This window comes from Rousettus aegyptiacus, unplaced genomic scaffold (assembly GCF_014176215.1).
Source record: "Rousettus aegyptiacus isolate mRouAeg1 unplaced genomic scaffold, mRouAeg1.p scaffold_m13_p_1, whole genome shotgun sequence".
In the NCBI taxonomy this organism is placed as follows: Eukaryota; Metazoa; Chordata; class Mammalia; order Chiroptera; family Pteropodidae; genus Rousettus; species Rousettus aegyptiacus.
Genome location: NW_023416284.1, coordinates 103,179,605 through 103,198,260, shown reverse-complemented (window position 1 = coordinate 103,198,260; position 18,656 = coordinate 103,179,605). Strand labels below are relative to the sequence as shown.

Below are 18,656 nucleotides of genomic sequence, written 5' to 3'. Positions count from 1 at the left end.
TCTAAGTGAATTTGTTTGTCCCAAGTTAAAAATAACTGATAATCGATACTTTATAAACATCTAATAAAAGACAAAAAAAGAATGTGTTCATTAAGAAAAGTATAAAAATAAAGCACACTGAAGGCTGAATCAAATCTAGCAAAGGAATGGCCTCTGACAGTGTAAAACCTCCAGAGTACCCTCTAGTAACTACTTAACTAAATGAAAAGACTGAAAAGGTTAGAGATCTCTGCATTGGCTTACATCAAAAATGGTAGACTGTCTTGCTATATGTATCTGCTCTCTGTCCAACTCTCTCTCCCTCTACATATTTTTAAAACTCAGATCATCCTTTTATGGTGGAAAAGGAGGATCAAGCTGTATAAAATCAAAAGATCAGTGAACAACTCAGCCTTACTTTATTCATTCTGAGAAATGAAATAGATATATTAAATCCTATAAGGAGGCAATGACTGCTTCTCGCCCTCCCGAAAAATGCACTGACAAGATAATAGTAAGATCAACATTACCTTAAAACACTTTCAGCAAAATGAAATAAAAATATAATTTCTTCCAGGCAAGCACTAATTTGTCTAACTAGTATGGCCACCTTTTTTTCTTTTAATTATACTAAAGTAATGAAGACTACGGTTACTCTCCAATATACTCAGTGGGGAAAGAAAACTAGAAATAAAGCACAGAACTGAAATCTTGTTGTTTTACTATGATTCGAGTAACTTTTCCTGAAAATATAAACCTAAAATACCCTCATAAAATTATTAAGTAACAATGTAAAAACTCTATTTTTAAAGAAATACTAACAAAAGGTTCTTTAAACTATTATCATCATTGAAAATTAAAAGCTTACTGGAAAGTCTTTATCCAGTTCATTTATCTGAACAGCAAAATTATCTGGAAATACTCCTTCTTTACCATTAAGTTCGCCCTTCCACCAGCCAGCTTCTCCAGTCTCCTAAAATGAAAAATGAATAATAAAGATAATAAGGGTTATCTTTAAATAAGAAAAAGAAATTACAAAATAGGAAGACTACTGAATTCCATTAGTTTTACAAGAAAAAGATATAAGACCTAAACAGATCACGAAGTCCTCCTAAATACAAAATATTTCTCACATATTACTCTTAGCAAAAGTTATAAAATTGGTTTAATTTTTAAAAATAACTTTAAAATTCAGTTTATAAGGGATAAAGGTCTCAGAGGGAGAAGAGAAAGAGAAAAGGAAGTGGGGAAAGTACGTAGAGAGAAAATGAATTTCCAAACTGTATCTTATTTAACATTCTTCTCAAAACATTATTCACTAAAAATTAATCACATTGTTCATTTGCTTTAGAAATTAACAATCTTCTACGATTCCTTCTAAATATCATCCTTCATTATTAAGAAATTAAGTTACTTTCAGTTCAAACTGTGTGAATATTAAATATTACACACTGAGCCTTCTGATAATTTTAAATGGAAATCTCAAAAATTATTCTATAATATTACAGCATAAATTATATTTACAATTTTCCTCTTTTACAAATAGTAATTATTGGATCTGCCCACATCCCAGTACTCCTGGGTTTTCTTTTTCATTTGCCTTAATTCATTCCAAGTTATAAAACTACCTCATCCTTTTAAACAGCTGCATCGTTTTCTACAGTATGAAGTTTCATAACCATTTACATATTGATGAATATTTAAGTTTCTTTTTCTTTCTATACTATATTAGGTGGAAAACTGGAAAGAGGTAAACTAGGAAGTGAGAACAGAAACTTTGAGTGGGAGAGTAGGATTAGAGAAAAAACACAACGTGACGGTAAAAACAATTCCTAATACACCTGCCCCTCGATTTACATGGTAGTTTTTACACGAGTTTTTTTATACGAGGTAAATATTCCTTCCCTTCCCGCACTGCCCTGGTTTACATGGACTGTTTATACATTTCCATTTACTGTTTATACATTTCCATTTTAGACAGTTTTCTTTTTCATTTCCATTATTGGCAATATATTTTCTAAAAAACCAATAACTTAAATCAGCAATGTACAGAGAACTAACACTAACAATTATTAATAATCTTCCCCTTCACTGGATGGCAAATAAAACAAGCATGGGTGACTACTGATGTTTTTTGGGGACTGATTTTACAAATGTTTTGCTGTAGAAGCTAAAATTTATAGGAAGGAAAATGTCTTCCTTTTAAAATATTTTTAGTTTTCAATAATGCATCTGGTCATTCACACAATTTAGAACATCCCAATATAAAAGTTGTATATTTGCCACCAAATACAATTTCCTTGATCCAACCTTTAGATCAAGGCATTATTTTACCTTTAAGATTAATTATATAAAATGGAGTTTTAATGATCTTTTTAATAAACTGGAAGATAATCAATCACTTACAGTTAGAGAACCCTGGAATAAATACACAATTTTAAGTTGTATCAAGAATATTGCTTTAACTTTGAGATAATAAAGCTACCAACTTTAAATGCTTGCTGGAAAACAATATGGCCAGAAGTGGCTGTACCAGGGAATATGGTTCTAACAACTGAAGAGAGATTAACTGGTGTTATTAATTTATCATATAAATTTCAAAACGAAGGATCTGACAATTTGAATGTAGATGGTATTAACGAATTACTGGTTGATCATAAATTAACGGATAACGAATTAATTCACTTAATAGCTGAAGCCCATCCTGCTGATGAATACAGCAGAGACCTTGAACCAGTTTCATTCACTGCAGAAAATATTTACAAAGCTCTTTAACTGCCCACAAAACTGGAAACTGCAATTCGAGATATTGATCCAAACATCCAATGAGCCTTAACATTTCGAAAAAGTTTTTAAACTGCTGCAGCAAATACTGAAGAATTTATGAAAACTTAGCAAAAGATGGAGTTGGAAAAAGATCATCCACAAATATAAACATAAATAATAAAACCAAAGTAGTACTTCCAAATATTTTGAGCAATAAAGATAGTGACTCTGTGCCAATTAAAAAGAGAAGGTTGACTGCTTTAGATTATAGTACAGACACCAACAGCAAATAAAATTTATTTTGGTTTTTCTGAACTTTCCTTAGCATTGTTTTGTGAAATATGTGAAATAAATATTTTTGTCTTACACTTGCCTATTCTGTAGTATTTTGTTTGTTGTACTGCTGGACTCTTTTTACGTGGTTTTATTCCACTTAAAAAAAAAAACACATGGAATGGATGGATAATCTGCGTAAATCGAGAGGCAGGTATATATCGATTATAACAAAGATATATAATAAATATTCCCTCAACAACAACAACAAAAAACTTTCTGAGCACTTACTATGTGCCAAGTTCTCAGGACACAGTAACAAACAAGACAACGTCCCAGCTCTTAGAGCTTACATTCTAAGGGGAATGCAAGAATACTAAGAAGTATATCTATGAATAAATGATTCAGTGAAAAACTGAGAAATATCTTACCTTACTAATCAAATGGATTATCTCTCCCTCTTTAAAAGTAAGTTCATCTTCATTAGTACCTTCGTAGGCAAATAATGTTCTACAATATTCCTTAGCTAAAATAAAGAATGTAAATGATGTAGCTTACACAAATTAATTCAACAGATACTTATTAAATCTCTATTTTGTGCTAAAAAATGTACACTAGAAGCTACTAAAATGACTTTTAATAATTTCAGACAATACTGTATGTTGAATTAAGTAACAATTTCATTAATCATTCATTCAAATAGTTACTAAGTGCCTACTATGCCCCTGGCACAATTCTAACTGCTATGGGGGCGGGGAGGTACATCAGTGAACAAAGCATATTAAAATTCTTGTCTTCATTGTGCTTACATCTAGTAGGATTTAATATTCTGATCAAATAGTACAGTGTTAACACCTGTCCTCAATATATTTGAGTATCCTTTATTCCAGGTATAAAACTTTATTCAAAAACTTACCTTTAATTTTACCTTCGGTGTCTGTTTTAGTTAACTCCACACTCTGAGTTCTGGATCCCAGTGACTGTATGACTAAGGGCTAGAATAGAGAAAGATGCCATCGACTATTTTAAGTTATAAAGATAATATTATTAAACAAAATTTCCACTTACAGTTATCCAGCTTTCCCTAATGGTACCTATAGCCAGGTTAGTAATATGACTGAAAACTATGCCATGAAAAAGATCTTAAAAAGCTACTTAAATGATAGCTAAGAACTTCTAATTTTTACAACTCTGATTTTATAAATACAAATACTCTGATACTCATAATAAGTACTCTAGTTTTAGAACCTCTAAAATAAATAATAGTTTTAGAAAATTTACTACGTACCAATCCCTGAGTTGAGCACTTCACATATATTACAACTTAACCTAAAGAACACTCTGCATAAAGTAGGCACTATTGTTTAGTCTTTATAGATTAGCAAACAGTTAAATGACTTGTCCACTATAACAGTAAATTAGTAGTAAAACCCAGATTTAAATCTAGAAAGTATGACTCTAGAAACTGTACTCTAAAATATCACTAAACTTTGTTACAATGAGATAAAGTCTTGATACTTCCTTTTTGCTATCTGAATGAAAATATTTAGATAATGTAGCTCTTATTATAACTATAGTAGACAATTTTCCACATAATTTACAACTAAATCCTTCACCATCTTATATTAGTGTTTCCTTGAGTTCTCTCCCCAGAAATATCTGACCTTAAGATTTCATTAGTTAAAAATCTGAGTATACCTCTAACTTATTATGTTCACTGTATATTCTGTTAACTGTTAAGATACTCAATTTAATTTTCCCAATTCTAACCACCGTATCTTCCAATCTGGTGTCACCTACAAATGTAGCAAATTTGCTCCCTGCTTTATCAATTCCTAGATCAGAGATCAAAGCAAGCCTCACAAGGCCATCATAGAGGGTGACCCTGAGACTACTCTCACTAATAACAACTCTGGAGTACTAGAAATTTTAAATGGCAATCAAAAGATGACTACTGTAGGCACCAATCAAATACTCAATATAATCATAAGCTTTAGAGTTGGATAGGGGCCCCAGATCACCTAATCTAATATTCCTCCTAATGCCGACATTGCTTCTCCAATATTCCTACACAGCGTCACTCCAAAAACAAGAACTCCAATTTTTACTTTGAAAAACGAGAATCAGTTAGGCCCCATAATCGTAATGCCAAACCATCTCAGAGTTCGGAGAATAGGGCACAAAGTACAAATTCTCTTTCCTGAACTCAAATCATAATTACATGAGAAAATATGAAGCAAGCTAGGAAAAAAAAAATATGTTGAAACTAAAGGAGAAAATTTTAGGAGAAAACTTAGTATATTTCACCAGTCAAAATAGTCTTAAAAGTGAAATATCGCTAAAGTAGGCAAATAAATCCTAACATACTTTAAACTCTTAATAAGATATACGAATGAGAACTACAAGGGAAACACTGCCCTAAAAGTCACAGGAAAAGCTTCCTATCTGAAGGTAAGTACTATCAGGAACAGCTTTGAAATAAGTGCTCTAAAGACTGTAGCTATTTTCCCCTAAAATAAAAATGTTAAGGGTTTATTTTAAAATCTCGTATTAGATCTTATAATTTACGGTACACTCACTCTGATTTATTTCACAATGCCAAGGAAATGCTAAAGAAAAATAAAGTTCTCTGCACATTTAGAAGGAGATTAGATTTCACCATTGCTGACAAACTAAAGGAAAGTTAAGAGTGCCTAATTAACTTAATGTCACTGTGAATCCATTTTTTAAATTGTAGGCCTACTTCAAATTAAAAGAAACAATATGTAATTTTCACTTCAAAGGGCAAAAAAAAAAAAAAAAGCATTGCCTTTTCTATGTTTACGCTATAATTAAAACTAAAGCTTACACTAAGAGGCATTTGTGTTAAATTTACCAAAAAACATTCAAATTTTATAAAAATCAAACATAATCATTAATCACTGTAGACTTGAAAACTGTTTCTTACACTCATAACCAATTTAAAAAAAAAAAAGGAAATTTAAAGTTGCAAAGTGACTTACACATTTTAAAAAATGCTTAATAAGAGTGAGTGGAGTTAACCTAAGTTTACCAGATTTACCTTTTCTGTTTTTTTCTCTTCTGTTTCACTACTAGATGTTCTTGTCCTAAGTTTCACAGAGCCTTCTTTAAAAATATCTCCAAATCCAATTCCTCGAATTTTCTTTGGCTGTGTAACTGATCCAAGTGCAGTCTCATTCCCAGTCCCCGGAGAAGGTAAAGATAAGGTAGGCCCAGTCAAAACAGTTTCTGAAACAATAAATTTTGTTTTTGAAAAATGATACCTAGAATCATGAAAATCTTAATACTCCCCTTCCATAGTATTTACATTCTATACCTCCTAATAAAAAATCATAGAATAAAAGTAAATAAAAAGACTGAGAACTAAAATATCCAAAAGATTAAATTAAAATGCAATTTATACTGATTTTTTCCGGATGTAGTGTAAAACAATAACAATGTAGGTATTTTTAATTAGTAAAATGCTAATTAAAAAATCCAGAAAATCTTATTTTACAAAATGTTTCACAAGAGTAAATCAAATTTACAGCTCTTGGACAAAGATAATATAGGATGTTAAGAATGAAACATTAAAGAGATAGTTAATCATTTTTAAAAATTGCATGATTCAATCTGATCAAAGAGTAAGTTTCCAAATATAAAAACTGGTAAAATCAGTTCAACACCTGTCATTTTAATTCATCAATGAAGTTATAAGTCTAAATTTGAAGCAGTCAATAAAAATTTAAATTATAATATAAATATTAAAATTTAACATTATATGGGGAAGAAAGTTGTTTCTACATTCTTGCTCAATAGTAAAAGTTCTCATTTTGAGGCTTCAATGAATCCATAAACAACTCCATAGAAAACTGTGTATTTTTTCAATTCATTTTTCTGGGTAAAAGTAACACAGCTCTTATCAGATTCTCAAGGGCCTTATAATCTAAGAAACAAAGCTCTACAGTAAATTGCTCAAAAAAATTCCAGAAACATTTCAGAATGAGGGTGAGAGATGGGGAAAAATACAAGGTATTAATTCATAGAACTAAAAGAGTCTGTTGAAGTTTAACAGCAAGAATCACAATGGGTAAAAATAAAAAGAGTAGTGAACATTTATTCAGGCCTTAATCTGTACCAGGCACTTGCTAAAGTTCTATACAAGAATCATGTCTAATGTACATAACCATCCATAGCCTTAACATTAAAAGTACTATTACTCATTTCGCATTTTGAAAATAAGTAAACTGGACAAGGGAATATTAAGAACTTTCCCAAAGCCATACAAGAAGTAAATAACAAAGACAACATTTGAACCAAATTCTAGATGACCCCGCGACCATTTTTAAACATTTTAATATAATGATTCAAACAAAGGCCTCTAATCGCACATTTGAAAATATTTAATAAGTAGTTAACAGAAACAACTTTTATGAACTTAAGAAATGTAATGCTAACAAGACAGTGATCTATCTAACTACTTTCGATATAAGCCTAAGCCACATATATTTTTGACTACGAATTTTTAAATAAACTTTACTGAGAGAATATTTACACATAATAAAATGAATATATTTTAAACAATCCCATTTTTAATGACAAATTTATGCACCATGTAATCATAACAATCAAGATATAGAACATTTCTGCCACCCTAAAAGGACATTTATACACCATCTCAATCTTTCCTACCTTCTAGCCTCAACAAACTGCTGATCTTCAATCTGTCACTATAGATGTTTCTTTTGTAGAGATTCAAATAAATTTAATGATATAGCATGTTAAGTGTTCTGTCTACTGCTCTGCTAAGCAAGAGTATGTTTAAGTCATTCATGCTGTTCCATGCTTTCATATTTCATTTCTTTTTAATTGCAGATTGGTATTCCACTGTATAGATGTACCACTATTTATCTACTATTAAGATGTTAGCTGCAGGTTTTTTATAATGAGCTTTATCCAATTTTAAAAGTTCTCATCTGTTGATATTATGATATCATAAGTGTTGAATATGTAAAATTCTCTTTGCAACTACTGAGATGACCATATGATTTTTCTCCTTTAAATTAATGATAGATTATATTAATTCTAGAATGTATGGGATAAACCCCATTAGTCATAATATATGATATATTTTTCTGGATTTGTTGTGGTAAAACTTTTTTAAGGATTTGTGTTTATATTCATGAAATAATGGTTTGTAACTCCTTAATGATTTTATCAGATTTCAATAAAGCCATACAGATCTAAGAAAATCTGAAAGATTTGTGTTAAGACTAAATGCTCACTATAATTCACCAGTAAAACCAACTAAGCAGAAAATTTTCTTTGTGAAAATTTTTTATAATGAAATTATTTTTTGTACACTATTTAGAGTTCTTATTTCTTCTACGTCTGCTTTGGTAAGTTGTACTTTTTAAGGAATTTATACATCTCATCTAAGTCGTCCAATTATGAACACGTTTTCTTATATTATCTCTGTAATATCTGATCTGTAGTGATATTCTTTCATTCACGTATGATTCAGTAAGGTTTCTTTTTCTTTCATCAGTCTTGCTAGAGCTTTATCCATTTTTATCTTTTTGAAAAACTCAACTGTTGAACTTGTTGATTTTGACTTTTTTTAACTCAGTTTTTGCTTATTTCCTTCCATTTCAGGTTTAATTTCTTTTACTAGTTTAAGATAAAAAATTTAAGACTATTCATTTTTGTATTTTCCTTTCCTGTATCAGCATTTAAAGCTATAAACTTCTCTACAAGTGTTGCTTTACCTGCATTCCACAAATTTTTATGTCATGCTTCCATTTTTATTTATTTCAAAAATAATTCAATTTCTCTTATGATTTCTTCTTTGATCCACAGGTGATTTATAAGTGTTGCTTAATTTCCAAATATCTGAGGCTTTCCCAAATATCTTTGTTATTAAATAATTCCACTGTGGTCACAAAACGTACTCTGTATAGCTTCAAACCTTTTAAATTCACTAAAACTTGTTTGATGCCCCTACATAAGGTCTACCCTGTAAATACTCCATGTACTCATCAAAAGAATGTGTATTATACTGTTGTTGAGTCAACTATTCTGTAAATATCCCTTACAGAATTAGTTGTTGTTATTCAAGTCTTCTAAATCCCTACTAATTTTTTAATCCACTGGTTTTATCAATTACTGAGAGAAGCATGGTCAAATCTACTTGTGGATTTATCTCTTTCAGTTCTGGCAATTAGTTTCTATCTCACATATTTTGAAGTTCTGGTACTAAGTTATACATATTTAGAATTGTTATATCCTTTTTATGGAGACTATGAAATAATCCTTTTTATTCTTGGTAATATTTCTTTTCCCAAAATATACTTTGAAAATAATATAACTACTCTAGATTTCTCAAGTTTTGCAGTGTCTTAATAGTCATATGCCACATAATGACATTTTGGTCATCAAAAGAACGCATATACAATGGCAGTCTGATAAGATAATGGAACTAAAAAATTCCTACCGCCTGGTTATGTCATAGCTGTTGTAACATAATAGCACAATGCATTACTTACTGTAACTTTATAAAATTTAAAAGTTTATAAGGTAAAAAAGTTACAGTAAGCTACAGTTAAGAAAAATATTTTTTATATATTTAGCGTAGCCTAAGTATCCAGTGTTTATAAAGTCTACAGACATTTATTTTCTCAGTTCTGGGACTGGAAACCCAAGATCAGAGTGCCAGTATGGCTGGACTCTAGTGAGATAGCTCTTCCTGGCATGCAGATGGCTGCCTTCTGTGTCCTCACATGGCCTTTCCTCAGTGTGTGCACATAGAGAGAGTGGACTCTAGTGTCTCTCCATTTTTAAATTTAGGCATAATTAACATGTAACATTAAATCAGTTTTAGGTTTACAACATAATGATTCAATGTGTGTGTATATGTATGGTCATGTGTGTGTGTATATGTATATATATATCTCAAAATGAGCCCTACAATAAATCTAGTCAACATTTATCACAAGACATATTTATAAAGTTTTTTCTTCTGAGAACTTTTAGGATCTTCTCTCTTTGCAACTTTCACATGTACAATAACACTTTCATCAACAATACTAACCATGCTATATATTACATCCCTGGAAATTATTTTATAACAAAGTTTGTACCTTTTGACCACCTTCACCCATTTCACCCACCCCACACCTTCTGCTTCTCGCCACCACTAATTGTTACTATTCTCTGTAACAATAAGTTTAGAGGCTTTTGTTTGTTTGTTTTAGATTCCACTTATTACATGAGATTGCATGGTATTTGTCTTCTTCTGACTTATTTCACTTATCATAATGCCCTCAAGGTTCGTCCATGTTGATGCAAATGGCAACTTTCATTTTTTAGGGCTGAATAATATTCCGCTGTATGTATGTATGTATACATACATATAAAAAAAAACACACACGCACATTTTCTTTTCCATCCATCCATCAATGGACACTTACATGTCTTGGCTATTGTCAAGTAATGCTGCAATGAACATGGAGGTGCAGATACCTTTTCAAGTTAGTGTTTTCATTTTCTGTGGATAAATATGCAGAAGTAGAACTACTGAATCACATGGTAGCTCTACTTTTATTTTTCTGAGGACTCTCATCCTGTTTTCCATAGTGGCTAAAGCAATTTATATTCCCATCAGCAGTTCAGGAGGGTTCCCTTTTCTTCACATCCTTGCCAACAGTTGTTGTCTTTTTGATAACAGCTATTCTAACAGGTGTGAGGTAGTATCTCATTATGGTTTTGATTTGCATTTCTCTGATGTTGAGTACCTTTTCATATATCTATTGGTCATCTTTTTGTTTTCTTTGGGAAAATATGTTAGGACCCTCTGCCCATTTTAAATCAAATGCTTTGTTTTCCTGAGTTGTATGAGTTCTTTTTATATTTTTGGATATTAACTTCTTACCATATATATGATTTGCAAATATTTCCTCCCATTCTACAGGGTGCTTTTCATGCTGTTGATGGAGTTTCCCTTGGCTGTGGATAAGTTTTTTGATTTGATATAGTCCCACTTATTTCTTTTTACTTTTGTTCATTCCCTTTGCTTTTAATGCCAAAACCGAAATCACCTCTAAGCCTGGTATCAAGGAGCTTGGTCTCTCTCTTAATTTGCAATTCACTTTGAGCTGTTTTTTGTTTATGGTGTTGCTTTATTTTATTTTAGTATTTTTTAGCATTCCATTTTATTAACTTCTTAGCTATATCTCATTGTTTTATTTTCTTACGAGTTGCTCTAGCTTCTTAAAGGTTGCTCTAGCTTTATAGTATGTATCTATAACTCACCAATATCTATATTCAAGTAAGATTATACCATTTCACGTATAAAAAACAGCCTTATAATAGGAACATTTCTATTTCACCTATTCTGTGTGTAGAGCTATTGAGCTATTGTCATACATTTTACTTCGGTACAAGCTACAATTCCTGTAATATATTATTATTTTAAACAGTCTATTATCTTTTAAAGACATTTTAAAATGGAAAATAGTGTTTTATGTGTCCACATAATTACTCACATTTCTGCCAGTCTTCCTTCCACTATATAGATACAAGTCTCCATCTTAGTATCATTACCCTTTCTCCTAGAGAACTTTTCTTTTGATACTTCTTTAGACTGCAGGTCTGCTGGTAATGAAGTCTCTCAGCTGTGGTTTGGCTGAAACTTCTTTTATCTCACCTTTACTATGAAGAATATTTTCACAGAAAACAGAATTCTGGGTTTACTAGTTTTCTGAGCACGTCAAATATGCCATTCCACTGTCTTCTACATTTACTTAGTTTCTAAAGAAACACTCTCTTGTGCATTACAGTTTCTGAAGATAATCTCTGGATTCTTCTTTTAATTCTTCTCTACCTAATGTGCCTTTTTTCCTCTTACTCCTGAGATTTTTCATTTTACTGCTTATTTTCAGGACTTGATTATTATGTGCCTTTGCAAGTCCTCTGTGTGTGGTTACCATTTTCGAATGTGTGGATTTAGTTTCTACCAAAAGTGGAAAATTTTTAGTATTCTTTCTTCAAATATTTCTTCTATCCAACCCCACCTCCTCTCCTTCTAAGACTCTAGTTAAAAATATTTTAGATCATTTAAAATTATAAAGTTGCTAAAACGTTTTGCAGTCTATGTTCTTTGTGCTGAATTTTAGATAGATTCTACTGCCATATTTTCAAGTTAAATGACCTTTTCTTCACTGTCTGGAGTCTACTGGTAAAATTTCACATAAAGGAAGTCATTGCAGATATTGTTTTCTATTTCTAGCAGTTCCACGTGTGTGTGTGTGTGTGTGTGTGTGTGTGTGTGTGTGTGTATCTTTTACTTTGCTCCCAATATGTTACATCCTTTTGCATACTGAGCATTTTTACTACAGCTATTTTAACAATCTTGCCTACTAATTGCATCACTTCTGGTTCTTTTTCTATTAACTGATTCTTCTTCCAGATTATGGGTCACATTTTCCAACATCTTGATATAAAGCTAATAATTATTTTTATCTTGTTGAGTGCTAGATTTTATTGCAATCCTTTAAAAACCATTCATTTTCAACCTAGGGTGATTTTGCCATCCAATGGACATGTAGCAAGCAGTATCTAGAGACATTTCTAATTATCACAACTAAAGACTACTGCTGACATTTAGTGAGTAGAGATCAGGGATGTTTGTGAACATTTTATACTCATCGAATAACCACCACCACCCCCCGAAGCAAAGAGTTATCTAGCCCAAATGTAATCAGTGACAAGGTTGAGAAATCCTGCTATAAAGAATGTTGATTTTTCCCTAAAAACAGGAAAGTTACTTGCACATTAGTAGGAAGCTTTCTCAGGAAAGAATTAGAATAGCCTCCATTTTAAAGCTAATTTAGCCCCATTTCACCCTTCCACTGAGTTGTCCATATATTCAATGAAGTCTCTCAAATCCACAAGGAGAGCATTCAGACAAACTTTCACCTTGTGTAAGGCACCAGAAATTATTCATGTTAATTCCCAGTAATTGTTCTTTCTTCACAAATCGTTCATGTCTAACTTCATGGGGTATCACCCTACACATTTATAGATTAAGATTCATCCAAATACTCAAGGCGAAACTCTAAAGGCACTTCTGGAGCTCTTTCTCTACATCTCTCTCTCTCGTCAAGTACTCAGCTCCACAAATTCTAACTACTTCAGGCTTCCCTGGACTCACATCCCTAACACTTCAAATCAACAAAACTGACGACTTTCTGCTGAGGTTCCCCCTTCCTGAACTACAGTACAAAAATTACTGACTGGCAGAAATCTAGAAGAGTGATAGGGTTTTCCTTATTTCCCCTTTTCTCAAGAATCTCAGACCTGTGCTCCCATCATCTAAAAAATATTTGCTTCCTATATTTTGTTCAATTTCAAGTTTGTATCATGGGAAGGTAATTCCACACTGTCTTGCTTCCTCACTGCTAGAACTGGAGTCTACATATTATAACCAAAAACCAGTCTGTCGGATAAAATAATATGTGAGTACAGATTAGCATATGCAGTGTTAACCTGAGAGGCTTTTTAAAATCAAACAATGTAGGGTATTAATAAACCAATGACTGATAAAGGCAATTGAAGCAGATGATTATAAGGTGCATTTTCAGTTGAGTATTTGATTATAGCCATAAATAATTTTTATTTTATATTTAGTAACTGTAAACTTTAAGTCATGAAAATAAATATCATTAAAATAAATGCCTAGATATTAAAAATATGTAGTACTAATGGATAGACTGATTATGCTAGGCTCATTGCAAACTATTATAACTACTACACTGGCTATTAAATCAAATCAATGGTTAGACAGCAGCACAGTGTAGTGGTAAAGCATGTGAACTCCAGTCAAACTCTCTCGATTCATATCTTATCTCCTCCCCTGTATTTCATTAGATTGCTATGACAATTACCATAATTGATTCCTGAAAACTGCTTTAAAAAGTGCCTGGTTCAGTGCCTATTATTTTTAATGAGTTTAAAGGTGTATTATAGAAAACCATTCAAGTAAGAGAGAGCATGATCACATAAGAGCAAAAAATAAAAGGGAAAATGTCTTAGCCAGGAAAAGAAAGAGGGGAAGGAGAAGGGAACAAAAATGGAGAGAAAAAGGCAGAAAAGAGGTCTCATAATCAAACAACACAAAAATCTTACCTATATGGTATTTCTAATATTTTTATGTCCATATGCTTTATCTACAGAGTATCTTTGAACTGCTAAACTTGTAAAAAGCTTTATCTGCATTTTATATATAGCACTATTAGTCAGAAAACATAATACCAAATCTTCCTATTAAGCCTAAGACACTTTCCTCCCTTTCTCATTCAATCTCCACAGCAAAAGCTACTTGATGGCTATTATCTCCATGTAAAATGACTTAAAGCAACCAAGAGTCTCACAATATAATTACCTGTTGAAAAAAAAAAAAAACGAGAACCCTCATGTGAGCTCTTTTAACTGTAGAGAAAAACATCTTATACCATCATTCAGAGTTTTAGATAATCCTACATTTCCTAAGAAAATGTGTGTGGTAACTGAACTTAAAATCTGGATTCCTCAGTTGCTAAAAAGAATCTTTAAAAAGAGTGTCCAGCTACAACAGTTAACTTATAAAGATTCATATTACCAGCAAAAGCATCAAAGCCCCAGAACAATCTTCCTTACAAAGCTGTTCCAGAAGGAGGATTTCGAGCTGATCGCTAATATTAAATTAGACTCCAAAGTAAACTGTGTATCACCTTGACTCCTGGAGACTAGGCTACAGACCACCAAATTTCCACCCACCACACCTTTGGTATGTCCAGCACACACCACCATTTACAAGGATCCTGTGCCCCACTAGCCAGGTAGGCACTATCTTCTTTTGTAGAGCCTGAATACTCAAATGAAACCTCAGCTGACTCCTCCTAAGAAAACGAATTCTTTCTACCCATAAGAGACCAGAACTCCTAAAGAACAAATCTAACAGGGTTTCTTTAACATTTTAAGTCATGCCTTCCTCTAGTAGCCCAGCAAAGCCCAGCAGGATGCACGGCTCAAAATAATTTAACAATCCATGTTGGGACCTTTTAGTTTCTTCATAATTCTGACCACTCCACTTTAGACATCATTCTTAGCATCTCTCCTTTTTAACAGAAGAAATCAAAAGTCAGATAACTCTCCTTCAATTTCCCAGCACCAACTCTGATGTATCTCCAATTGATTGAGACTAATTGTGATACTCATAATGTGAATATCATTTCCTCCACCTTCAGGGTAAATCTTGTTGTTGATAAACCCCACTCTTCTGAATTTGTATCTCTGACTTCTCCCTCTCAGCTTGTTCTTTACCATTAGTATTTAAAAATAATCAAGACTTTTCTTTTTTCAGAAAAAGAACAAAAATATTCCTGAACATATGTTGCCTTCAACTGCTACACTGCTTTATACTTACTCTCCATTGCCTCACCTCACTTCCTCCTCGATTCGGCTTCTACCCCAATCACCTCTCTCTGCTGCTCTTGTGCAGGTCATTTATAATCTCTTCATCCATAAATTTAGGATTACATTTTACTTCTTATCTCACTTAACCTCACAGCAGCCATATGACACTACTGTCCATGCTTTTCCTGAAAAACTCTCTTCCCTTGACTACCACACACTTTCATAGCTTTCCTCCTTGCACTCTCTGTGCCTTTTCGGTCTTCTTTCTAGTTACTCTATCTTGGCCCATATCACAAATGTTGTACACAGGAATCTGTTACAGGCTCTTTTTCTTTTTACACTCCAGATATTCTCCTTAGGTAACTTAAAATACTGTCAAAGCCCCAATTTTGAACATCCATCTCAATTTTTCTTCTAAGGTTTCAGAACCATATATATAACTGACTACCAAATATCTTCACTTGGATGCCCACAAAGTCCTACAGGAGTCAAACTCAATGCCTCCAAAGTGAATTTAACATCTCCCAAAATTTAACACTTCTCTCGAAAGACATCTCCATCTAGACAGCTAATTAAGACAAAAACCTAGAGGCCAATGACTTCTCCAGTCATTCTCCATATCACATCAGCATGAGGTGCAGTTTTTTATAGCAGGGGTCCCCTACCCTCAGGGCCAGTCCATGGGCTGTTAGGGACCGGGCCACACAGCGGAAAGTGAACAGAGGTAGAGCGAGCAAAGCTTTATTTCTATTTGTGGCCACTCCCCAGCGCTAGCATCACCATGGCCTCAGTTTCACCTTAGATCATCAGGCATTAGATTCTCATGGGAGCACCAGTACCTGGTTCCAAAAAGGTTGGGGACCACTGCTTTACACCACCTATTTAGCTCCTATTCTACTTATATTTCCCCAATTCCATGATCATTCTCTAGTTTAAGCTGATGCTATCTCTATCTTAATTATCAAAACAATGTCAACTGATTTCACTACCAATCTTACTCTTCAACCCACCCAACTCTCAACACTGCAACCACACCAAACTTTCCAAAATACAATCTGATCATTTCACTCCCCTTTAAGGCTTCTCTGTGACTGGATAGGCATTTTTGTAATGCCTTCTTAAGCCTGACCCAAATTTCTCCAGCCTCAACCTTCATCACCTCCAGCTATACTCTACAACCCCTCTAAACTAAATCTCCTTCAGGATCTCAAAATCACTATGCTCCTTCTTCACCCTGTGCCACAAATTTACATAAAGATTTCCTATCCATTCTAGGTTCTCAACCTGTAACTTCCTCTGGGGCATATCTCGCATAGCCTGCCACATTTGGTTTGGCCTTCTTACAGAAATACATCTATATCACCCTAAACTTTCCTGTCACAAATATTTCTCATATTGAATTATAATCACTTATTTAATAGTCCTTTATTTCCCAAAGAACCAAAAGCTTCCAAAAAGCTTATGTTACTCATTCCTATAGTCCCAGCACCTTTAACAATTTGTTCAACAATAAACACTCGATATATTGAATACACAAAAATATGAATGTTGAATTAACTAAATAGTAGTATTTATATTTAGAATGTCTGTTCACTGGCTTTGACTTCCAAATTTCAGATTTGGGAGTGCACTGACTCCACGGGAAAAGTCATTACCCAGATATCAATGCTCATAACCCTTACAGGGCTTAAAAATACATGAAAAGACAGCTACAGACATGATTAATTAGGAGAACACAGCAGGCAAACAAATAGGCTAAAACAGTAAGAATGAATTAAGATCTACATAACCTAAGATCTATACCCCCGTATGTTAAATAGCATAGTAAAGCAAAAAGAGCAGAAAAACAGAATTCCAATCATGATTTTTACTACTAAGTGGTAAAAACCACCTTTACCACTCACTTTTAAAATGGCAGTGAAGCTAACCTACTCAAAAGTCATGAGAATTTAATAAGACAAAGTAAAAAGTTTTCTGTACACCACAAAACACCATTCATTAAACACCAATGTGCCAATGTTCTAGAAACTGAGTATGAGGCAATAAATAAACAAAACATATATTCTAACACAGGAGTAGACAGACAATAAGGAAATTAAATAAGGAATAACAACAAATACATCAAAGAAAGATCAAAGAAGATAAAGGAACCAAAGAATGGGGGATGGGAGCTTTTTGCTGTTTTATACAGAGCTATCAGGAAAGGCCTCACTGAAAAGGTGATTTCTGAGTGGAATCCTGAAATCAGACCAAAAACAATAAGATCTCAAAATAGAACATTCCCAAAGGTATACAGCAAGTACAAAGGCTGTGAGGCAGGAATGTTCCTGACATCTTTAAAAAAAAAAAAAAAAAGGTAAGGAGATTAATGCAAATAAAGGTGAGCGTTAAGTAAGAGATGAAGTCAGATTAGTGGAGGACCATATATGGCAGTGTGCCCTCAGATCATGGAGGACTTTGTAGCTAACTGAAAACCACTAGCTTTTACTCTAAGTAAAATGTGTATCTACTGGAGGGTAAGCACTTTAACATTCCGTAGGAAGGTAATGGTTATTTGCCATTATACAGAATTATACAGCAAAAGGTAACACCAAGGGCAGTCCCAGTGGAGGTGGCAAAAGAAAATAGATTTCGTAGATGACAAAATCTGTTAGTGAATCAAGTATAGAATGATACTAAAAAGAAGAGTAAAAGATTAATCCAATTCTTTGGTCTAAGTAAAAGAGGGGTGGAGTTGCCACTAATTTAGATACGGGAAACTATCAGAGGAGATCTGGATGTAGAGAAAAGGGTAGAAGATCAATTTTGACCATCTTAAGTTTAAGATGCCTATTAGCCATCTAAATGGAGATTATGACAGGTTTAAGGTCAGGTAAAGACTTATAAACAAGAGAGAAAAATATCAGCAGATATAGTCACTGGCTTTATAGAATATGGGGGAAAACTGAAAGTAAATCCTACTTAAGCAAGTAAGTAGAATCTGAAAGGCGACACAAAGGACACTCTAAACAAAAAAGGTAAAGTATATTTGACCAAAAAAAGCCATTTCATTATAAAAAAGGAAACATAATACTTCCTTCCCTAGAGAAGTAAAGCTTTTCCTGAAATTGAAAGATACTTGAGATTTTAAGACAGTCATCTTTTATTCTAAAAGACATTTAAACTTTTATATAGAAACCAGTGAG

At 32.9% G+C, this 18,656-nt stretch overlaps 1 protein-coding gene across 1 annotated transcript in view; it reads right to left on the bottom strand.

The window, feature by feature from the left end:
* LOC107517796 (CD2 associated protein) overlaps positions 1 to 18,656 on the bottom strand; it is a 108,570-nt gene that overhangs the window by 38,290 nt on the left and 51,624 nt on the right. Inside the window, exons 6-9 of the mRNA XM_016158921.2 lie at positions 6,080 to 6,267; positions 3,935 to 4,013; positions 3,450 to 3,544; positions 848 to 952 (exon numbers count right to left, since the gene is read on the bottom strand). Of these exons, the coding sequence (XP_016014407.1) occupies positions 848 to 952; positions 3,450 to 3,544; positions 3,935 to 4,013; positions 6,080 to 6,267 (467 nt within the window). The remainder of the gene's footprint in view (positions 1 to 847; positions 953 to 3,449; positions 3,545 to 3,934; positions 4,014 to 6,079; positions 6,268 to 18,656) is intronic.